At 46.3% G+C, this 23,882-nt stretch overlaps 1 protein-coding gene across 16 annotated transcripts in view; it reads left to right on the top strand.

Moving 5' to 3' along the window:
• Positions 1 to 23,269, top strand: part of RASAL2 (RAS protein activator like 2) — a 170,834-nt gene extending 147,565 nt beyond the window's left edge. For 8 of the 16 annotated variants that reach the window (XM_033067234.2, XM_033067237.2, XM_033067238.2 and 5 more), the window contains 10 exons: positions 1,759 to 1,903; positions 2,805 to 3,041; positions 3,698 to 3,899; positions 6,191 to 6,390; positions 7,618 to 8,479; positions 11,683 to 11,817; positions 13,824 to 14,026; positions 14,468 to 14,555; positions 16,442 to 16,472; positions 18,378 to 18,628. In XM_033067234.2, coding sequence (XP_032923125.1) covers positions 1,759 to 1,903; positions 2,805 to 3,041; positions 3,698 to 3,899; positions 6,191 to 6,390; positions 7,618 to 8,479; positions 11,683 to 11,817; positions 13,824 to 14,026; positions 14,468 to 14,555; positions 16,442 to 16,472; positions 18,378 to 18,508 — 2,234 coding nt within the window. In that variant the 3' untranslated portion in view covers positions 18,509 to 18,628. Of the gene's footprint in view, positions 1 to 1,758; positions 1,904 to 2,804; positions 3,042 to 3,697; positions 3,900 to 6,190; positions 6,391 to 7,617; positions 8,480 to 11,682; positions 11,818 to 13,823; positions 14,027 to 14,467; positions 14,556 to 16,441; positions 16,473 to 18,377 lie in introns of all 16 variants that reach the window. The other 8 variants (XM_033067236.2, XM_033067232.2, XM_033067235.2 and 5 more) reach the window with 6 other exon arrangements.
• The last annotated feature ends 613 nt before the right edge of the window (positions 23,270 to 23,882 follow it).

The following is a 23,882-nucleotide window of genomic DNA, read 5'->3' as shown; positions in this document are numbered from 1 at the left end:
GATGCAAGAGAAACAAGATCAGGCCAAAGCCAAGTCCCACACCACATCCTTTCACAAAAAGGGAAAAAAAAGCCAAACGGCTTGCTTTCCCAGCAGTCTCGCTTGTCCTCAGCAGTCCCAGATGCTGGCAAGACATCAAGGAGATAGCTGGCTAAATTAGTGCTCTAAGGTCAGTGTAGTCAGCTCTGGGCTTATATCCAGTTTGGCCATTTCTGAAGTGTAATGAGCCTGTTCTGGTAGTCTTATTCTCCTGGGTGGAACCACTAAGTGTAAGTCACAGTTGTAGGCTCTCACCTGGTAACAAGCAGTCTGGTACTTTGTACTGTGCTTCCCAGCAGGCTGAACATCAGCTGTGGGACCAGTCCATTACAGCTGACTGCAAGCTCCTTAATGTGCAGTAATTGCATAAAATATTTTAACATTAATGACTTCTAATACATCATTTAGTGCTGAGTAATAAGATGGTAAATTATAGGCAGTAGAGATAAAAAATGCCCCTAAGGCTGTCCAGCTTGTCTACAGCTGAGGGCAATTTTGCTCATGACAATATCCCTATCTAATTCTTTGTCAGGTTTTAAATGCCATTTTACTCACTTGCCCTGTTTGACATGTCTGTAAGGGAATCTTATGTCTGATTATAGCAGGGTCTTGTGGGCCACAAAGAGTAATACTCAAATGTGTTTAAGGATAAAAAACATTATACAGTAAACAAGAGTTAAAACAGAATTGGCTCGACTAAAGTGATGCCGGCAGTTTTGCAAGAGATTTAGATGCCCTCAGCAGAAATGTTCTGGACATTTCTATGACTGATCAGAAAAAAAAATGCAGTGCCTGCTTTGCTTGCAACAACACCAAGATGAGATTTGGGAAGGGGCTGAGTGGTGTTAAAGGGGTTTTAGGAAAGCAAAGGCTAAAAACAAACCCCTTTTGCACAAGCAAGCCTTGTGTTAGTGTAAGTGAGCTTCAAGTTCAAGATGAACTTGAAAGACATTGAATCATTAAACCAATGAATAAAGGGTTTTCCTCTAGTGAACATCAACAGTTTAAAAATCACTTGGAATGCCTGCATATAGAGGAGGGAAACCACAGAGTAGTTCATTCCAGTCTGTCAGACAAAGCCAACTTCACATGGTTTATATGTGAGCAGTTTTTGGGAAGGGCGACAGAAATGCCAAGGAGCTTGAAAGATGCAGGGCATAAAAATGCTGTAAGGTGTTGATATAAGAGGCTAAGAAAATTAGCAGCATCTAGCTAATGCTTGGGTATTACTCTTATTCAAGAGCAAGGTGACACTTTTTAAAATTTTTCTAAAAGACAGATTTAGAAATAGTATAAATAAATATCATTGCCAGTACATTTCCTGGGGAAATTATGAAGACAAATAGCACACAGCTTCATTCCTAAGACTGTGGATAATTTCATAGTTGATAACACAATTTGAATACCAAGTCATATCCTCCTCTCTGGGCCATAAGGGAAGTGCCTGTGGGGTTGCTAAGCAGAGCCATCCTGGTTTTGCACCTGTGCTTGGGGACAGTGAGGGCACAGGAGGCTGAAGCATCAGAGCCAAGGCTGTGCGCTGTTGGGAACGGGCTGGGAGGAGCCGTGTCCCCAACACCTGGTGTCTGGAGGTTGAACTGCAGACACCCAGAGCAGGACAGGCAGCTACCAGGGAAAAACATAAGCAGGATTTAAAGGTGTGTCAAGTAGGTTTTTCCTGTAAGTACCCTGGTTCCTCATCCTCTTCCCTTTTTTCAGGGGAGTTTATCAAAGCTGTGTATGAGTCAGATGAAAACTGTGAAGCAGATCCCAGCAGGTGCTCACAAAGTGAATTAGCAGATCATCAGTGCAACCTGAAAATGTGTTGTGAGCTGGTCTTCTGCAAGATTATCAATTCTTACTGGTAAGGCATCTTCCTTCCCTCCCTTTGTCCCCTGTTTGCTTGGAGGTGCCCGTTCCTCCTCTGAGGGAGGGAGCAGCAGTGAGACAGGAAAGGAGCACAGCCCCATCCATCTTCCCAGGTTGCCTTTGTTCCCTTTCCTCACTGCCTTCCTGCATGTGACTCCTGATTGCAGGTGGAACCTGTGCCCAGACTGAGGGGTCCCAGCCCACAAACCACACCTTGTGGGGGCTTCTGTCCAAATCCTCTGCCAAGGGAGCACATACTGAATGTGACTGGATAAGGAGGGAATAAAGTAAGAAGATAATAGCTTAGCTTGGATTTGGCATAAAAATCTGCAAGTTTTGATGTGTACAGAAAACTTTAAACCCCTTCAGATGTGTGGAGTTGAACAGGAAATCACAGGGAAGAAGCACTGGCAGAGAGATTTCTATTAATCTCTGTTTCTGAGTAGCAGTGGAAGAAGAGGGGCCTTTCTGCTTTGGCATGAAGCGAAGGCACAGTATTGAGAGCTTAACAAGCAAGGTAAAACTGTCAGATATGGAGATGAGCTCAGTTTGTTTTCAGTATTCTAACACCCTGTTTGCTCCAGGGTAGCAATGGATAAGTAGCTCCTAGTGTGCAAATCAGCGTGTCTGGAAAAGGCTTCACTTAACACATATGAACAAGGGGTGTTTTAAAGACTACTTAAGTGCCACCAGATTAAATGGGGATCTATGAATAGAGGCTTAATGACATTACCTAGCCTAGAGAGAAAGAGAAAAAACAAGGGAGGTAAAAAAACAGCTGATGTTTTCTTGCAGATAAGTATTTTATGACTGATCACCAGTTCCACTTTTTGCATCTTGTTGCCAGAGGGATTTTAGTTCCCTTTTTTAATTTTCTTTTTTTTTTTTTTTTCCAGCGTATTCCCTCGTGAGCTGAAGGAGGTGTTTGCATCTTGGAAGCAGCAGTGCCTGAACAGGGGCAAGCAGGACATCAGTGAACGCCTGATCAGTGCCTCTCTCTTCCTGCGCTTCCTGTGCCCTGCCATCATGTCCCCCAGCCTGTTCAACCTCACGCAGGAGTATCCTGATGACCAGACCTCCCGCACGCTCACCCTCATCGCTAAAGTCATCCAGAACCTCGCCAACTTTGCCAAGTAGGTGGTGCCAGGGAAACTGAAATCTTTGGCGTGCCTGGTTCCTAGTTGTGCTCACAGGCATCTGATTCTCTGGCAAACTGAAGCCAGCATTAGGAAAGGAGGAATCTTCTCACTTAAATGTGAGCACTCGAGACGCCTCAGATAAATTCTCCTTCTTACACAGATTGGAGCTGTGTTGAATACTGTGTAGGGGACACAGCACAAAACCAAAAAGAGTCATGCACTAGCATGTTAGTGTATATGCTGTTCCAAAGGGAAAGAAGCCTGTTCCTACCAAGGATCATGATTTTCATGCTCTCTCCCTCCAGAATTCTCAGCTGAATGATGCAAAGGGCGTGGCACATCTCCTACATGAGAAGAGAGAAGGAATATCTGTGGGAGGGAAGGGGGAGAGATATGGTTTGTAATAGAAACAGTGAGGTAGTAGTATTTAAGTAAGTACAACAAAGCAGTGAATTTCTTAAATTGTCCCTGTGGTTTTTTGAACTCCAAGACTTCAAAATTTTCTGATTTTGGTGGCTTTTTTTTTTTTTAAATACTCCAAATCTTCAGAAAGGCAAGTCTAAAGTAAAGTAATTATCTGTAAGCACTTGTACTCTGTATATTGTGTGGAGGTTATTGACTGGGTTTCCCCCCACCTCCCTTTCCTGCAGGTTTGGTATTAAGGAAGAGTACATGGCCTTCATGAATGAATTTTTGGAACACGAATGGGGAGGAATGCAGCGTTTTCTGAGGGAGCTCTCTAACCCAGATACCATCTCAAACATGCCTGGATACGACGGCTACATCGACCTGGGCAAAGAGCTCTCTGTGCTGCATTCCCTCCTGTGGGAGGTTGTGTCCCAACTTGATAAGGTAAAGCTGTTTGGAGGCCCGGGAGGGTGAATCCATAGCAACAGCAAACAGTAGGGAATATCAAGGGAAGTTTTGGAGGGGAATGTTTGATAGTGCTACTTCACAACTGCTCCTTCTGTGATTTCAGATCAGGGCCTGTAGCAGGGCGTGTGTGGTGATTGGGGATTGGGCTTCAGCACAGTGCAGACACTTTGCAGAGCCTGTAGGAGGGTCAGATGCTTAAGGCATTGCTTAAAGGTGGACCTGAAATTTCCTGGGCAGCCTGTCCTTTCTCCTAAGTGAGGCATTTGGATAGAAAAAGGCCATGTTGCTGTGCCCCTGTGATAAGGGAGGTGCTTTGCTTCACACCAGGCCCTCCCCTGGTTCTGATGGAGGAATGAGTTGGCCCTGCAGAACTGTTCTCATCAACAACCCGATCCAAAGCCTGCTGAGATGCTCTCATTTCCATAGTCTTTGATTTTGGCATTCAAGGAGTGCCATGTAAAATGCTGGATCTGCTACAAGTGCCACCCTGTAGCACAGCAAGAGGCCTTCTGCTGTGCCCTGTGCTGAACTCATGTGCAGTGTCCAAGTTTGGTTCTTCTCATCCCAGCAGATAACCACCAACAATGAACACGGCTTCCATTTAGCTATAGAAGGAGGAAAGGCAGAGCTTTGTTCTTCTTTAACTATGTGGGTTTGCGGGAACCAAAATCATTAAGATCTTGGTAGCAAAGGTAGTATAAGGCCCAGAAAAGCTGAACTGTGAGTCTTTTTTTTTTTCCAAGTGCTTGGAACTGTCCCATAAAAACTGTCAGTTTTTAGAGGTGCATTATTTTGATCGTGTTCCATGTATATTCTTCTTTCTTTTGAAACTGGAGAAGTAAGGTGAATAGCAATGCACTCAATTTTTATTGCATTAGGGTTTGCCAAAGTAGTTTTTGGTTGTGTCTATTTTTTCACTGTACGTTATTTAAAAGAAAAAACAAAAATCTGAGCTTGTTGCATCACAGTAAATTGAAATGCCCTTGACTCAAAAAGACAGTCTGTATACTAATCTTAGTTTGATAATAAATTTTGATCTTGTTTTTCAATTTGCCTCATACGTATACACAGTGTACATTCCAAATGTATGGATCTGCATGGCTCTTTCTGTAGGTTAGATGTATGGATCTATCCTAGCAGGCCCTTGGGAGCTGGTACAGTGATTTCCTAAAAAGAGAATTAAGGGGTGAAGTTACATGCATTATGGCTATACTGTAGAGAATGACTGGGAAATAATGAGAGGAACCACCTTGGACTTTTTAATAGCCACAGTGCTGTATGGAAGTGTCTCTAAAGAGAGCTTTCTCTGGAGCCAAACTGGCTGAATACCTGCTTATGGGGAAAACAAGGGTATCTTTGAAAAGAACATTGGTTTTGTGGCAGAATTTTAATTTTTTAATAAATCTGCAGCTCCTTCACCTTCTTCCTGCAGTCCCAGGAGCCTGGAGATGCCCTGTAGCTGATCTCCCAGCAGTGGCCCAAAGGGGTGAGAAGCCAGGGCCTGGAGAAGCAGCCTTCCTTGCTGAAGGCCAGCTGCTCTTACCCTCAGCCTGGCCAGCACTGAGCTAACCTGTAATTGGAGCCACTCATTTCATCCCATGCTGATGGGGTGATAGTGGGATGAGGATCACTGATGCTCTCATGCAGTTATTTTTCATGTTTGGATAGGGAAGAATGGCTTAATTAATTGTTGATAACAGTGCGAAAGGAGATGGCATCCATGTTGGATACCGAAAATGAAAGGCTTATGGAATGAAAATCTTCCTTTCCCCAGCACCCTCAACCCCTGCAATCCTCTCATGATCCCCCTCATCTGTTGGCATGCATTTCCCTTACCATGTGACACCCTTTGCCTGGAAAGTTCCCCCCACCGGCTGAATCTGTAGCCTTGGAATGCCCTTCAATGAGCAGATGCCATAGTTTTCACTTTGACCTCACCCACTTGGGACTCAGTGTGCTTTGCATGATAGTTTTGCATTGGAATGGCAGTAGTTTTGTTTTATTGAGCATGATTTTTATTTTTGGGGGGTCAATCCTAATTTCTTTTCTATTTCCTTTTCTTTCCTCAATGTCTGCTGCACCCCGTTTCGTCTCCTCCATCCATGTCGTCGCCGTCGTTGCGCTGCTCCATAACACTGCATTACGATCCTGGCACACCCGCACACAACCACCCACCCTCCTTCCTTCCACTCCATCCCTCCGCCTCTGTGCATCGTTACAAAAAAAACCCAAACCTGGCGGATGCCGTGGTGCTTGTATCCAATTAGGGTGAAAATTCCTTCCTACAGGCAACCGTGGCAAAACTGGGACCTCTTCCTCGTATTCTTGCGGATATCACAAAGTCCATGACCAGCCCTACACCCACTCAGCAGCAGCTGAAGCGTTTCACAGAGCACAGCTCCAGCCCAAATGTCGCTGGAAGTCTCTCCTCAGGACTTCAGAAGATAACTGAGGACCCCACTGATGGGTACGTCCCAGCCGGGGCTTGAGGGCAGCTGTGGGGCTGTTAAAGCTGTGAAGAGTTGGAACAAGATGATCTTCGAGGTCTCCTTCCAGCCCAAACCATTCTGTGGTTCGAAGGGCTGAGGGCTTCATCCACCTGGCTGCCCAGCCATGCTGTGGAATGGGGAGCTCAGGCCTCTCTCATGGGCAACACACCATCCCAGTAAGAGGTGCACAAGGTGGCGCTGGCTACCTGGAGCTTTGGACTTACCCAGGACTCAACCACATCTGTGGGAGTCAATGACTTGAGCTGACTTGAGCTGTGATTTACTGCCAACCTGAGTGCATGGTCAGCCATCGTGTTTCCTTCTGGCCATCAGGCTGCTAATGGAAAAACTGAGCTGTAGGTAAAACTTATTACCTGTGGAACAGCAGAAATAGTCCCTCCTGTGTTTCGTGCAGCATTTCTCACACTGTAACTGCTGTTAATCTGGAACTGTGACATGGCAGAGCTGCCAAAGGGCTTGGCTGCTGCAGGCCCAGAGCAGTACATGTGCTGTCAGGTACAAGGGCAGTTTTATCATGTGCAGTTCTCTGCCCCTTGAGGTTACATCCAGCTCTGAAGTACCCTTCACACAACTCCTGCTGAATTTTAAGACCTCCATAGTACACATTCATAGAATATTAAGCTTGGAAAAGCCCTCTAAGTGTATCAAGTCCAACCATTAGCCCAGCACTGCCACTAAACCATGTCCTCATGTGCCACATCTAAACACCTTCTAAGGATGGTGACTCCACCACTGCTTGGGCAGCCTCAGCCAGTGCTGAGAATCCTTTGGGTGAAGAAATTTTTCCTGGTAGCCAATTTAAACCGTCCCTGGCACAACTTGAGGTGATTTAATTTTGTCCCATCTCTTGCTACGTAATGGCAAAGGGTTAAATGGCATCTGAAGTCTTGCTAGAGACAGAAGTGACTAAGGGGGGTGGATATAGTGGGAATGGTTTAGATTTCACCTGTGAAAAAAAATAAAGATTAAGGACTTCTTGAATCAAACACAATTCTCCAAGATAAGTGGTAATTAAGGAAGAGTGTGTTCTGACTTGCACACAAAGAACTCATAAAAGGAAGTCTGGCTCCTTGAAGCTTTCAGTGGGGGGAGGTAAAGTGAGGTAGAAAGACTTCTCTGGGACAGATCTCTTGGGGTCTTGGCTGCTTTAAAAGAAAATTACCAAATTCCTTTCCTCTCCACAGTGACATAAACAAGATGAAGTCTCCAACCCAGGAAAATGTAGATGGACATTTTAGGGGCAAGACCTTACTGCTGGTTCAGCAGGCATCCACCCAGAGCATGACTTGCTCAGATAAGGATGAGAAGGTAAGTGTCTTGCCCAACGGACGTAGCATCTCTCTCATGGACCTGCAGGACCCTCACACAGCTCACAGTGACACTGCTTCCATGATGCACGACGTGCCTTTGCGCCTGGCGGGCAGCCAGCTCTCCGTCACTCAGGTGACCAACATCAAACAGCTGTGGGACACCCAGAGCACCCCCCAGAGCGCTCCCCAGGTCCGGAGGCCACTGCACCCGGCGTGGAACCAACAGGGCAGCCTCCGGCCTCTCTCGTTCCAGAACCCGGTTTACCAGCTCAACAACCCCAGCCCCCCCATGGCCAAGGCGTCTGTGGACTCCAGCCCCGAGAACCTGAGCACTGCCAGCTCCCGGAGCCGCAGCAACAGCGAGGACTTCAAGCCCAGCGGGCGCAGCAACAGCAGCCTGGAGGACTCTGCCAAGCGCAGCTCGCAGAGCGAGGACTCAGCGCGGCGCCCCGCGGGCCCGGACAAGCACATGCCGGTGGTGCTGCCCCGCCAGAACAGCAGCAGCCAGGCACAGATCCGCAAGATGGACCAAGCCGTGCTGGGCACCAGGGCCAAAACGCTGCACACCCTGACGCACAGCCCTTCCCTGCGCAGCACGGGCAGCGTGTCCGGAGCCTCGGGGGCAGTGGGCATTGAGCCCATCCAGAATGGGAACCGCTCCCGGCACCAGTCCTCATCCTCCAGGGAAAGCCCCGTCCCCAAGGTGCGGGCAATTCAGCGGCAGCAAACGCAGCAGGTAAGGAAATCCAGGCCTCTGCTTTGGTGTTCAGCCTATTGCTCCTTGACCTCCAAAGCTTTCTTGACTGTGGAGTGGAGCTAAATCGAGTGTAGCAGCACTTACGCCACTGGCCAGTAGCAAGTGTAAGGAACAGTCATGCTTGTCACCCTCACAAACTTGGCAAGCCACCTTATCTGTGCCACTGGGATTTTGTACTAAATTAAAAAATATATATATATATAATTGTTTTCCATTTACTAAGGTAGCAGCAAATCTGCTGAAAGAAACAGACCTGGAAAATTGCCCTGAATACAAAGGAAAAAAGCCACGAGCAGCTTTGTTCCAAATGGTAGTTCAGATTGCCACGTGAGACTGTGTTTGCCCTGTGGTGCTAATTTAAAAGCAGAGCTACCTCAAAACAGGGAAATGAACAAAGATAAAACATCACAGAATAATCACTGCCAAAATAACAAATAAACACGGTTGTCTAAAGTGTGGAGAAATCCGTATTTCACCACGATGAAGCAATCTCTTGCTGATTCTCAAATAAGTGCTGCTTTTTCATTAATCATCCCAAACTATGAATAATGCAAGTTTTTTCTGGAAAGGAATGCTTACATCTACCAACTCCTAATGCACATTATCAGTTGTTCATAAGCAATTATAAATGAAGGTTTTCCTGTCAAAAAGCCAACATTCCTTTATCTTTAAAAAAAAATAATTAAAATCCTGTTGTAATTTGATGTGTATGAAAATATTTTCCTAAATTAGTTTAATTTTAAAGAGAAAGCAAATATTTCAGTGCTACAGTGAAGGTAGAAAACATGATCTGCAGGTCAGAGCTTTTGCAGGGGGAAGGCTTTGGGCTGTGAGGTGAAGCTGGCAGAACAACCTCAGCTCTGCCCAAGGTCTTCTTGGTGTTCCCTGACAGTGGAGCTTTCTCGGCAAACTCCTGAATGTTACAGGAAAACCTGGGTGATGCCTGGGAACCCAGGAGCAATCAGGGCTTCAAAACTATTCTTGAAGTAGTTGATATCTCAACTTCATTGAAGTGCAAGACCAGAAACACTGAATCACAAACCAAAGCTTAGTATGCCAAGTTAATAATACCAAAGAAGTAATTGTTTATTGTTTGAAGTGTGTGTGTGTGTGTGTGTGTGTGTGTGTGTCTTCCTGCAGTATGTTTTATGGGGCATGGCTAGGTGAAGGGTGTTTATGGAATACAACCAGGCCCCGTGTGGTTCTGGCAGCACATTTTAGGCCAGTAACAAGGATAAATTTGAAGGGGATGTGCATCCATTTATTTTCCCACTGTACTTTCTATACTAATTGTTTCCACTGGATTCATTAGAGTACTTGCTACTGCTTTATTCAGAGAAATCAATTTGTTCTCTCCTTCCCCACACCCATGAACAATGTCTTGAATGGTGCTAAATCGAGTAGCCAACATTTTTTTCAAGGCAGATTCCATTTCGTCCTTTTAATTGCAAATCTTGTTGTGGAATTCTGTTCTTGTTTTAAAAAGAGAAAGAGAAAATAAAATTTGGGCATGTTCTTTCTAGGCATGTTTTGTGGGCGTTATAATTATTAGACTCTGTTCTCCACAAGTCCCATTTGTTTCTGAATATAGAGTTGGGCCCTTTGTTTGCTGGGAGAGGTCACTTTTTGCCTTCCATTTCCATTTAGGATGTAGGTGGGAACAGAAATGTCAATGTGTTCCTCTGGAAGAGAGGCAAAGAGGGGAATTAATCATGATCCTAGCAGACTAATTCTTTTTTTGCCCTTTATTGGAGAGTAACTTGTAACCCATTAGCATCTGTGACTTGCCATCCACTTGGTCTTGGACAGCTTTCAGAATTTGGCTGCTGGACATATTCTGTCCTACACTTGGAAGGTTGTTTGGCCAGGTTTGCTGCTGCTCAGCAGTGTGCTGCAGGGCTGGGGATGTACTTTATAGTCACCTTTCTTCTGAGTCCCCTGTAGCTCCAGTGAGTGGTGACAGTGTTCATCCATCACTGCTTCTGATTTCTCCAGCGATTGACAGCCACGAATGGTCTGTGGTCTCCCTTGCTCTGCCTGCCTGACAGCAAAAGCTGTCAAAAAAATCTGAATTAAGGAGCTTTGCCAGGCTGTCACACTGCACCTAAGGGGCTATTTGCTTTCCTGCTGTGAAGATTTCCTTCTAGGAAAAAGGTCTTTGCCTAAATCCAAGGATTTTGCCTCATTCTTATGCCTTTTATTAGCCTTTACATTTCTGCTGAGGCTTCTTCCCATGCTGGAGAGTCCATGGCTGCTCAGGACAGCTGAGTTGTGGGAGCAGATCCAGCATCCTCCAGCCCTGCCTTCCTGAGCAGGAGAAACACAGCAGGAGGGTGACATGATCCCTGACTCCTAAAGAAGCTGTTTATTCCCCACTGGAGAACTCTGGCTGAGACTGGGACTTCAGAAGCTCTAGCCAGGGAGCACAGTGCACTTGGGTGCACACTGGACTAGGAAGGGAGCTGAAGAGCTGCCTGGGCACAAAAAGAAGCTGCAGCTGGGGAGAAGTTGATCTTTTGCATTTCTCTAAAACATAAGACAATGTTGCTCTTTCAGGAGTAATTATGCTAATTCCTGCACTTACAAACTTGCCTTTGTCCATGAAAATTGCTTGGAATTTATAGCAAGCCATGTTTTCCCCAGTCAGGCGGAGAGTTTCTTGTCTCTTTTCTTGGCTCCCTTTTTGGATTCCCTTGAAGAGGGGAGAGAGAGAGCTTCCAAAGAGGTTGGACATTCTTCCAGTCAGCACAGCTGGCCCTGGCAGGGTGGCAACACTGCAATGGACCATCCAAACCTGGCAGGCACTGCTCCCTCAGCTCCTTACATGAGTGTGTTGCAAGCAGAGCTTTGTCACTGTTTTCTCTGTGCAAGATGTAGCAGGGTGAGAAAGCCTTACTAACAGTGTGGCAAAGGGAAGAGGTGGATGTGAACGGGATTGGGAAGCAAGAACTTTTTCAGAGAGAAGCCCACTTGGAGAGGAAGAAAAGTTTGGTTTTAGAGGGATTCCGGTGGGTGCTATAGGTCCAGAGTCAAGGGAGGATGGAGTGCCCCTGCAGAAGATGTTTTGGGGATCTTTGAGGCTGACAGATCCACAGGTATCTTTCTCCTCCAGTTGAACTGGATTCCAGAGCTGGTTTGTGTGCAGTTTCTCTGGAGGATGCTAACAGGTGTCTCTGCCCCAGGTGCAGTCACCAGTGGACTCAGCCACACTGTCCCCAGTGGAGAGGACGGCTGCGTGGGTGTTCAACAACGGGCAGTACGAGGACACCAAGAAGGACATGGCTCAGAACCTGGATGAAGTCAAGCATGCTGAGAAGGTAGATTTGATTCTGCATGCAGCCAGCTTGGGGGTGGCACTGAGTGCTGTGCACCCCACAGTGAGTTCAGAGGGACTTTCAGGCCCTGCTGTCACAGCGTCACACATTCTCACACAGGTTATATTGGTTATAGTGATCACTAACTCCGTAAATAAAGTACAGTAATTTCACAATTATAAGCCGCACCATTTTGACTAAAATTTTGGTCCGAACCCGCAGTGCGGCTTATAATCAGGTGCGGCTTATATACGGACAAAGAACAAAAAGTTGCTGTTTTAGTTTGGAGGACAGGTGTCTGCTGAGAAAGGCAGGAGCTTCTCTTTGAAATGGAGAATGTAAACCCCCTCCCTCCAAATTATTCTAATTTTGAAATCAAGGGGCTTTCAGGCAAAAATATGGAATTAGGAATAACAGTTCTTTTCTAGGGAAATTAAAATAGAAATACAGTACTACAAAGAAACAAACTCCAAACCCTGACAAAGTCAGAGTACAACCTGACACCCCATCAGGCAGGGTGTTGATAGCAGTCCCATTAAATGGTGGCTGCATCCTCCTGCAGTGACAGATGTGATTCAGTTGAAGCAGTGCTCCTGTAGAAGGTGCAGTTTCCCTCCAGAGGGCCAGTGGTGATGTGGAGAAATCCAGTTTTCCTCTGGAGTCCAGTGGAGAAAGGGGCTCCCTGAGTGTCCCAAAACCTCTGTTTTTATCTTGGTGAGAAATGTTGGGCTCTTCCCAGCTCTGACTGGAGCAACTTCCAATGGGATGCAGTAATTTTATCAGTCACACAGTGGGACTCAATGAGCCATTAGCAGAAAATGACTCTCTGGAGGAAGGATGGGTTGTGAAAAGATAAAGAACAATGCCCTGCCTGGTTTCAATGGATGGCCCATTAGCAGAATATCTGCCGTTGAGATCAGGATCACTGCCCCCACGCTCAACAGATGGTGATAGAATAGATACCTTTTATCACACTCTGTATTGTAATGTGCGGCTTATAATCAGGTGCGGCTTATGTATGGACAAAGAACGAAAAGTAGCTGGCACCCGGAAATGCGGCTTATACTCAGTGCGGCTTATAATCGTGAAATTACTGTAAATCAGGATTGTTAACTGACTGAGCATATCTTAGGACATGCACAGGGGCTGTGCAGGGCTGCAGCTCAGCTTTCACCAGTGGCAGCAGTCAGATTTTGTCTTGGGTTTCTCCTGAGGCAAATGCCAGTCACCCAGGTACTGCACAGAAATCTGCATGATCTGTTTAGGAAAGTGTATGTTTTTTCAGGAGTAGATCCCATTTTTCCAAATACAGTTATAATCATGTGTTCCTGTGGGGATGGAGTTATTGTGTAAGAAGTTTGGTATTTTGAGAAGGCAGGGAATGAGGAGGAGAAGGTTTAAGAAGTAGAAACATAGGATTGTTAGGAAAGGTGAATGAACCCAAAACAAAAGAATTTATATATTTGTGGCACTATTGCAGAAAAGATTGCCTACAGAGACAAGAAGAACAAAAGCTTAGCCAAGTAACCTGACAGGCTCTGCTCTGCAGTGGCTGGTTTGCTCTAACCTGCCCTGATTGATTAGGTCCTGAAGAATGAGTTATTTGAGTCCCACACAGGTCTGGGTTTCTAAGTTTGGGCAGGTTAGGCTATTTCTGCAGTTGAGCACTGTTAGCAGCACCTGCCTGAGAACTGCTGGAGTCTGGAGTAAGGCAGGATGTGACCAGTCAGGGCTGAGGAGCCATGTCAGAGCCCTCTGACTGCAGGAATTGTGCTGCAGAGTGACACCCCACAGCATGGGAGCAGCTTGATGCCCAGTGGGAGCCCGTGTGCTCCTTCTCTATGGTCACCCCTATGTTTGCTTCTCACTTACTTCAATCAGCTTATTTTTCATTTTAAAAAAACCCCAAAACAACGCTCCCCTAAAGAGCAGCAGAGCATTATAATGATCTGATCTCTTCTTTTTTCTCCTTTGCACCTGATTCGCCACTGCCTCCCTGCCACCCCCAGTACGAGCAGGAGATCGCCAAGCTGAAGGAGCGCCTGCGGGTGTCCAGTCGCCGGCTGGAGGAGTACGAGCGGCGGCTCCTGGTGCAGGAGCAGCAGATGCAGAAGCTGCTCACAGACTACAAGTCTCGACTGGAGGACAGTGAGGACAGGCTGCGCAGGCAGCAGGAGGAGAAGGACAGCCAGATGAAAAGTATCATTAGCAGGTGAAGTTTTGGGAAGATCGGGACTGGGTGGGACAAGCGGCTCCCCTGTGCCATTCCTTCCATCCTTAGAGCTGAAGAAATGGTGAGGCAGGTGTGGAAACTTGCCCGGGATTGTCAGGACAGTAAAAGAAAATATTTAGGAATTTTTAACTTAGGTCTCTGTTGTACTTAGGATAAGCCTTTATTTTCGTTGATATTTGGAATCTGTACATGAGATTAGTTTTTCAGAGCAGTGGCATTTTTGGCAATGTCCATTCTGAAAATAATAAGGTTGGGCAACTGGGAGTGTCAGATAGAGAGATAAGCTTTCCCGAGAGGAGCAGAATTCTTCTCTTGGGAGAGCCAGGAGAAGCAGAGAAATTGAACCAACAGGCCAGAGCACCTGAAACACTTGGGAGTAATATTAAACTGTCCTAATTTGTCCCTCTCTTTTCTCATCAGACTCATGGCCGTTGAAGAGGAGCTGAAAAAGGATCATGCTGAGATGCAAGCAGTCATTGATGCAAAGCAGAAAATTATTGATGCACAGGTAGGTGAAGAGCTCAGCATCTCCCAGAATGTGTGTGTAAAACCTGTTATTGGCCCCTCTCTCTTGCCCCAGCACTGTTCTCTACTTTCCAAGCAGTATCAGCCCGCAGGGTCACACATGTCAGTTATTGCCTCTGGGAGATAACTGGGGGCTTTAATTAATACTGTCTGACCTGGGCTTTGAGGCAGCCTGGCAACAAATCCCAGGACTGATCACATCTCCAAAACCTTTGCTACTTTGTGAGATCCCTAGGGAGTAAAGGGAATAGCAGTGCATTGTGTAGATGATGTTCCAAGTGTGGGCCTGGGACCTCTGGGAAAGCTGTGCCTCACCCCAGCGTAGTTTAGCTGCCATGTGCATGCATCTCAGCTGTGCCAGCAATAGCATGGCTTTGGACAGTGGAGTCCAGGAAACAGAATGCTGCAATGGAGCATTGTCCTGGGAATGTCACGTGTGGCATTTCACCCCACTGGCCGTCCCTGGCAGTCCTGGGGAAATGCCCATTTCCCACAAACCTGCAGCTCCCACCTTGGTTGCCCTGGGCAGCTGTGGGGAGGGGAACCCAGCGGGACGTGCATGTTGGTGTATCCTGTGGGGTCATTCCAGCTTTTCCTCTGTGTCTGTGCTGATCCCACAACAGAACCTGGGACTGGTTTGTATCTGCCTGCAGTGTTACGTTTGTGGTATTTGCATTTGGAGGGTCTCTTTCCTGCTTCTGGGCTTTTCAGTGGTTCCAACTGAAAACTTCCTTTAATAATTTTTTCAGGAATAACCTAAGTTATTCCCTACACAAAGAGTGATGGTGGGAGTCTCAGCTGAACATGGTTAAACATGGCATTGGGGTATTAGAAATATTTGAACTCACGTGGAACTGTAGGGAAAATAAAAAGCAGCAAAGAGCTGTGGTTTTTTGGCAATAGGCACAGTCAGGACATCTCGGAATGGCAGCTCATCCAGGCAGCAGCTTGGATTCTGAAATGAGTGGATGCATTTTTCATCTGCCTCAAGAAGATGGAAGGGGCACTGAGCAAACATGCAAAGTGACTTTTGTAGGGAAGAGATTGTAAGAGACTGAGTAAGAAACTTGCCTGTTACCTGTGTGTGCCAGGAAGCTCTCAGCCTTGGTGTTGGTTATGGGCTAGCAAGGTGGAGCATGGACCACTGTGATCCCCATGTCACCAACTGGCAGAGGGGACCACTGCTGACTTGTGAGACCTTCAGACCCTCAGGGCTGGAACGATGTAGTCCTTGATCACACTTCATCAAGTGATGCAGAATTTATCACCTGTGGTGGAAACTGGTGAAAAAACAGGAGCAGAACAGCAGCATTAATTTCTCTTTTTCTTGGACAAGCAAGGTCACTGGCAGACCTCAGCTGCTTCACTGTCAGGCAGTGAGTGGGGGAAGTGCAGTTGTCACTGTCCTTCCTCGAGTACCTGAGCAGAGGAGGAAACTGGTTAAGATTCAGAACAGGCTCACCAGGGGAGCCCAGGCATCTGCTGGGTTCTGCAGCAATCCCTTGAAGTCATGCTTGGAAGATTTTATTTAATGTGATTCCTTCAGTGGCGAGAAAAGCAAAGGTCTTTTTTGTGTGAGATTCGAGTGGGGCTAGAACATGGCTTGTTGCATCTGGCTGAAGAGTTAAAGGCTGCCAGGAGCAGCAGTGACCTGGGATCCTGTGCTTAGGGACACCACCCAGGATGGTTTGAGGGATGCAGTGCAGCTCCAAGCACTGCCCCAATGCACAGAGACATGAGCTGTTCTGCTGGCTCTGGAGCCTGAGCAGGGATAGGTCTGGCCAGACTCTCTCCTCGGAGCGGCGCAGCTGCAAAGAGAACTGGCCCAGCTGCTATTGCAAGTGACATCTCCACTGTGTTAAATTACAGGTCATAAATGGGGATGAGATAATTCCAACAGGCAAGTAAACCAAATCAGTTCTCTAGCTGAGCAGTACCTGGTCCTGGCCCAGCACACTGACCTCCTACCCATTCCAGCTCCTCCTGCTCCCTGTGCCCTGAGCATGTTAGAGACGTGCCTTGTAGATCCAATTTTCCTTTCAGTGAGAAGATGCCTCTGCTCACCAAGCTCGTGCTTTTGAGATTGATTTTCCAAGTGTGGATTTCCAGCTGTTTTGCAGACTGGCTCAGTGAGTGCTCAGCAGTATCTGAAAACATCCAGCCTTTCATTCTCAACTCTTTGGAAAGATTTTTTAGAAGTTTTTTGGGAAAAATTTCAGAAGGAAAATTTTCATTTTAAATCATATATTCCAGGTGAAATACAGTTGGAGGAGTAGGAGCTTTGCCTGCCTAAGGAGCACATTCTTGCTGAGGCAGTTGTGTTCTACAGGGTTCATTTCAGCATGGGAGGAAAGGCCTGTAACTCCTTGGCTCTGTGTTCTCCCTGCTCCCCTCAGCTGGATTGGGATGAGGGCTAAGGCAGGCCTTATGCCTAGTGTCTCCTCCTCCTCTGTTGGTTTTACACAGAGTTTGGTATCTTCAGGACTGTAACAGAAACAGGACTTAAATTCTGCTTTGTTTTTGCACCCGAGCACTCACCCCTGTGGGGGATCCCACTGAGAAAAGCAGACATTGCTGATTAGTGCTGTAGCAAGCACTTATGTGCTGGACCCGAATCCCAAGGTATGGGCTCACGTGTGGTAGCACATGAATCTCCTGAGCAGTGTGTCTGAGCTGCTCTTTAATGTTTATGCCTTCTGTGCATCATTTTCCCCTCCATTTTGTTTCTCAGTGGGCTGGACTAGGAAGATTGCCCCTGTGCAAGTTGTTTGGTTGAACAAATTAGACATTTTTCCTTCTCAAAGAACAAAAGCCAATCAGCTGGCGGCATGGAGAGCACAGTTACCTTCCTACTGTCTCTAGCACTGCTTTCTGCAGCTGCATTATTATTATTTTTTTGAGAAAGATGGAAATTGTCGTCTCTGATCATGCCAACAACTCCTTGGCTTGTCCTTCTAGTGCTGTATCCCAGTGCAGATTTCCCACTGTTAGCAGCCCAGGTCTGGTGATGGGTTATGTCGGTTTAGCAGCACACAACCCTGAGCTGTCTGCTGTGAGTGGAGGCTGGCACGCTGTGTGCGAGGACAATCAACCGGGCACGTGGAATTGTGGAGCCCGGGAGCTCCCCGAGCTGGAATGGGTTTAGGAGCAGCGTGTTCCATGTTTGTTCTTTGTGTTCTGTCGATGGCATCTCCCCTCCACCCACAATGCCCTTTCCCCCTCACCTCCAGTAACCCTCAGCGTTAGCTTTGGCTGCTGCTTCTCTGTGTTGCTGTTGCACTGTCACCGCAGGCTGCCATTATCTGCTTTTTTTTATTATTAATTATTTATTTATTTCAAGCATCCCATGAGTTTATTCTGAGCACACTCCATCCAAAACACAGAGACAATGGTCGGCAGATACCACTTACACTTTTCTCTGCCAGATGAAACCTCCTCCCACCACTTTTATTTTCTGCTGCCTATTTCTGTTTTTCTAATGTACTTCTAAAATATAATATCAAAATTGGCTACCATTGTTATTAACACTGACATCCTCCCACTCCCCTGTGGCAAAACCCTACCTGGCTGGGTGGAGCCTCCATTCCTGGATCAATTCCCCGCTGTAACTTGGACTCGTCGTGCAAAAAGTCCTGGAGGGCCGCAGAGGAGCCCATGGCACCCCGAAAACAGAAAGAGGCAGACAGCCCATGTCGCCAGGGAACACTGGCCCAGCTGCCTCTGCCCAGAGCCCGGGCCGGGCCGGGCTGCCCCAACCAGGGCACGGGGTGTGCAGCAGCTCTGACGCTGGGGGCTGTCTTTGCAGGAGAAGCGGATCGTGTTCCTGGACTCGGCCAACACGCGCCTGATGAGTGCCCTGACGCAGGTAAAGGAGCGCTACACCATGCACGTCCGGAATGGCAACCCTCCCAAGCTTTCCATCACGGAGAATGGTGAATTTAAGAACAGCAGTTTCTAATTCTGCAGGTGCTGCCAACCACCTCCGTGGAAGTGCAAGACGGAGCAGAGCCAAGACCCCTCACCGTCACTGATTGTTGCACATAGTTCTTCTGTAAAAGGAAAATTGTATTGTTTGAAGATTGTATTGTTTGAAGATTGTTCTAAAATTGTTTTAGAATTGTATTTTAAAGTTGTACTTTAAATTGTTTTAAGATAGTATTGTACATTCAATAAAATTGAAAAAGCAACTCTGAAGGGTGGGCTTTAATTCCCCACTCAGGGCCAGGAGAACCAGGCTCCCCAGAATAAGTCCTTGTGGATCACTGTGTAAATAGAGGGAGCTCTTGGGTTGTGTACAGAAAATGCCAATGTAATATACCAAAAGGAAGTGAATACTGTAGATTTTTTTAATTATTGCTATTTTTTTTAATATTATTATTATGTTGTTGTTGTTATTGTTGTTGTTTTTCTCTTGTTGAAAGCACTGCAGTCCTGGGAGGAGGAAGAGGGGAGTGTGTGTGCGTGTGTGTTGTGGGTGAGAGAGGTGAGCAGCGGCTGACCCGAGACAACTGGCTGATAAAATGACATGAATGGAGTGAAATTAATTCCATAGGAAAACTCATCAGCTGGATTTATTCCCCTCTTCCCCAGCTGGTCTTTAGCTGAATGCAAACTTGATAGCAAACGTTTTAGCAAGAGAACTGGCTCTTGCTATGTCCCATACCTACTTCCAATAGGACTCTGTCATAAAACAGTCTTTCTGAAGAAGGTACAAAGTGGGAGCAGCAAGCTGGATTCCTGGAATTTGCACAGTCAGGCTTCCTGTCAGACAGAGGGAATTTGCGGGATTTTGTGGTAGGATTCTTTCTTTTTAACCCCAGTTCTAATGCAGTTTTATATTTTCTGTTTGGAGAATTTACAGACCTGTAAATAATTTTTTAACAATTTCTAGCCCACCAGCACCCTGAATTCCCTCTCTGCTCTCCATCAGGAACAGACAGGTTAATCCTCTCGGGAAAGGGCTAACCAAAGGGTGCCCATGCCCAGCACAGGAAATTCCATATGCAAAACTCCCTTTTTCTAGAGGATTTCTGTATTTTAATGCTTGCTTATTTTCATTATTTCAACCACTTGCTTAGCCAGTGTAGTTCCAAGGAAAGGTGCTTTCTGCATCTATGTTGAAAGATCTTCCATTTCTGCTGAAATTTTCCTTTCTCTGGATACTTTAAAGGGACTTTTTTTTTTTTGAGTTCTGTACACAGCAGTTTTTTTCAGGAGTTTTGACTAAGCTTTCGTCTTCAATTTCTTTCAGTTGTGTTTCATAGAAGCATGATTCCAGACTATATGTGAATGGGATATTGCTCCAAAGTGACCTTCTCCTGGGAGATAGTGACATTCACAACCTGTAACAGATGAACAGTAAATGGCATGGTATTGTCAATTCTCACGATTTCATCAGGTGCCACAATATTTAATCAGAGAGAGGGTTCACTTTTTTTTTAAATCCAAGATTCTGGAGTCAAGGGTGAATTTTTACTTCCAGTTTCGCTATGCACTTCTAGCTCTCAAACTCTCACAGTAAATGAAATTATTGCAGCATTGATTGAAATTGCTAATTACAGAAATATACTGATAACAGCAAGTGTGATTAACCATTTATACATGCTGTGGAAATTGGAAAAGTTTACTTCAATTTGAGACAAAGCCTTGAGAGGTGCCTCAGTGTGGAATTGTCTCATGAAAAGCACAGGAGTGTCTAAGCCAATTCCCTGCACATGAATTATTGGCAATATGAAGACCCAAACCTGGTGTCTGATCCCAGGTTTGCCTGCTTTTTGGAAAAGAATTAATCCCAGTTCTGTGGCTGGTGCAGGAGGTGGCAGAGCAGTGTGTGTGCTCTGGTGTCACAATGCTGGAGCTGCCATCACCACCCATGTGTGTTCTGTGCATCAGTGCAGGGCCCCCTGTGCTGTAGGATGTGTATGCATCAATCCCAGCCAGGCCTTCCAGAGCACCGCAGGCTGCAGTGAGCTGGGCTTTGGGATTAACGCTCGGCTCTTTGGGATCAAAGCTGCCCTGGCTCCTCAGTGCTGACACACCTGGGGTTGTGCTCTGCATTGGCTCAGCAGTGGTTACTTTTCCATATGTTCCAAACTGTCTTCCAGCTCTAGATCCTTGCTGACCTCTGATATTTTATTCCTCAAACTGTGCCTTTGAGTTCCTTCTTTCTCCCTTCAGGCATCGCAACCGTAGCAACTTGTGTTTGTGTTGAACTGTCATGTGAGGGCCTCTTCTACACAAACCCTTTTTGTAGGCTATTTCTGTTGCATCTGCATGTCCCTGTAGCCATGTACTGTAATTGCACAGCTGTAGCATGGAGGAACATGTTCCCATCCCTTTTGGCAAGGGCATGTGAACTGCTGCCTTGTGGCACCGTGCAGGTGACGTGGGTGTGCTGTGACTGAGGTGTGAGTGAGCGCCCCTGGGGCTGCACTGACAGAACTAGGCAGAAGCAGATGTGTTGTTCTAGGAGAGTTATTACAGCATTATTTTGGGAAACACCTTTCCCTGGAGCTCCCCAGTGCTCTGGTCATGTCAGAGGTCACTGGCTTAGCTGTGTGGTTTGATGCTGAGGGCTCTGAGGTGTCCACTTTGGTTTCTGCAATAGGGGCAGCACTCCAGCCTGGATTTTTAGAGGGGAAATAATCCCTGCCCTAGTATTGGTAAGGTCTTTGGTAGTGCATCATTTCAACACTGTACCTTGTCCTGTGTGTTTCTCAAGCTTGTAGAATGCTTGTAGGAAAAAGCAGTGTCTGTCTCAGAGCCTGACCCCTCCCTGTGGTCTCATTGCTTAGGCTGCTTGTTTCTCTGCTCTTCCAGTTTCTCCCCTAAGGTGCCAGGTGTGCTCCTTCCACTCCCAGCACCGAGGAGTCGCTGCCTGCGGACCCCAGAGGGATGAAGGTTCCAGAGTCAGTGCTGCACGCCTGGAATTGATCTGCTGCAGTACAAAACACTGCTCTTGAGTCCTGCAGGCAGCTGTCTCTCCTAGTTTGTTACCAAGCAGCCTTCCAGAAAAACTTTCAGCCTCCTGAAGCTGACAATATGTGAAAATGCCAGTTTCTATTTTGTCCAGACTGATAAAATCCAAGTGGCACTAAACCACGTGTCTGTTCAGGAGCAGGAGCCCTGCCTGGGCCTGATCATGTTTAGGTTTAGACTCATGGCCAGTGGCTTCTGCAGCAGTGAGGGACTAAATGGTGCAGTGTGTGATGGGGAGCATGACAGATGCTGGCTTTGAGTTCACACTCTGAGCCAAGGCTGATGGGCTGTGTCTAACGCTGTGCAAGGAGCTGCTGCTCTCACTGGGGAACAGATGAAGTAGAGCAGAAGAAATTGGATAGCCTGGAGGAAGAATACTTGTGTTCCTCAGACTGAACAGGAAAAGTCACCCCATCCTGGTGTTCCAGTCCATGCTGGCCACATTGGTACCATTCTAGGAGGGTTCTCTCCAAACCTCAAAACCAATTCCCTGGGCTTCTTGAGTGCTCAGGAAAAGCTTGAGGCCAGGTAGGGCAGGGAGATGGAGCAGCCTCTTGTGTGTGGCCCTTTGGCAGGTGTGTGTGGTGTCTGCAATGTGTGAGGTGAGCAGGGTGATAAGGGACAGGCTTTGAGAGGACAGAGGGAGCACAGCCTAGGGGCAGCATCCTGTAAATCCCTGTTCTTTGCAACTCTAGGCCCTTTTTTAAGGGAAATAGATTTCACATCTAGGAATTAATCCAACTGTATCAGAAATGGGCAGCTTTTTACAAAAGCACAGATCCATACAGCTACACATTTTGTCACATTCCTTTCCAGTGGCATAACTCAGGCAGGGAGATTACAGGAGCATGGAAAGGGATGTGTGTATTGTCTAGTTAGAGAATATGAGGTGTATCCACTAATAAATTCTTTATCCATCCAATAAGTCATCTAAGAAATGGGGTTTATTTTGCATTCATGTAATTGCCTTGGTTTGGCTGTGAGTTTTTCCCACGTGATATATTCATTTCATATTTTGATGCTTGCATAAATGCACCTGCTTTTAACTTGGAAGTCCATGAATTTTATAGTCATGTCCATGAAATGTGTCAGCAATACTTAACTTGTGTGGATGAATTTTGCTTGTGTTCTGCAAAAATGTCTGTTGTTCCTGGAGAACCATTCCTGTGTGAGTTGAACCACAATGTGCATTTCCATCAGTGGTTGGCATGGTCAGCCACAGGTATCCAGCTGAGTCTGCCAGAGGAAAAAGGGTTAAATTCAGGGTGATGTTTTTAGGTGTTTTCTTCTCCACAGTAAGTTAACTCCCAGGAGAGTGAGCATGTCCTTACAGATCATGCCTGCCAGGAATCCTACCTGCAAAAATAGATTTTCTGTCTCAAGGGCCTTAATAAGAGTGTTACTACACAGAACTGTTCTACAATGATAGCTCTAAATAATTTATTTTTTATTTCAACAAAGTACACCTTTAAAAAGGAATAAACTTGTTTTTCAAGCCGTATTTTTATGCTTGTAGCACTGGACTGTTTGGTCTATGAGATCCATTTCTGCATTTCATTGCCTGGGTTTGTTCTAAAGAAGATTTATTTTTGTTCTGTGAATAATTTTTGAAGGTTCTTGTAATATGTACAGATATAGATACATTTGAGGACTTTTATTGATATTCCTACAAAGAATACAAATAAACTTTAACTTTAAACAGTTTGGATTCTAAACTTATGCTGATTTAAAGTCCCCCTCTTTTCTGTGCTTGGGTTGTGTTTGTGTAAATGCAGAGGGTGGAGGGGAAGGAATATGGGACAGAGCAGCTTCTGCCTGGAGCAGCCTGAGCAAACCGAGGGCTCTGAGGAGAACAGGATCCATTCCTGCATCCAGAAGCTGGGAATGTCTGGCATTGTGGAGTGAGAGAGCGACGAGCTGTGGAGACACGGAGAACTGCTCTCTGCTTCCTTTAGCCATGGGGTTTTTCACTGAGTGCTGAAAAGAAGGTTCCCGTGGAATAATTACCGTGGTTATTCCCCTCATGCCAGGCCAGTGAATGTGATCAGCCCGGTTTTCCTGTCCAGTCCACTCCTAAATTGCACATTCTCACACAGCAGCCCAAAGCTGCAGAGTTGGAGGCATGGACATGCAGAGGGATATTATTTACAGGTTTGCATCAATTGCTGGTTTCTAGGATATTTACATTTATTCTTCATATGTGTATGAAATCTTGTGTGTAGTGGATGGGGAAATCTTCCACAGTGAACTTACCAAGTGTAAAATCCGTACTCAAGGAGATGTTTTGGGAAAGTTTCTTTTTATTTCACAGCCCCTGCGTGATAATGCAGCG

This window comes from Catharus ustulatus, chromosome 9, assembly GCF_009819885.2.
Source record: "Catharus ustulatus isolate bCatUst1 chromosome 9, bCatUst1.pri.v2, whole genome shotgun sequence".
NCBI lineage: Eukaryota > Metazoa > Chordata > Aves > Passeriformes > Turdidae > Catharus > Catharus ustulatus.
Note: the sequence above shows the minus strand (reverse complement) of the source record. Positions and strands in the feature narration are given on the sequence as shown.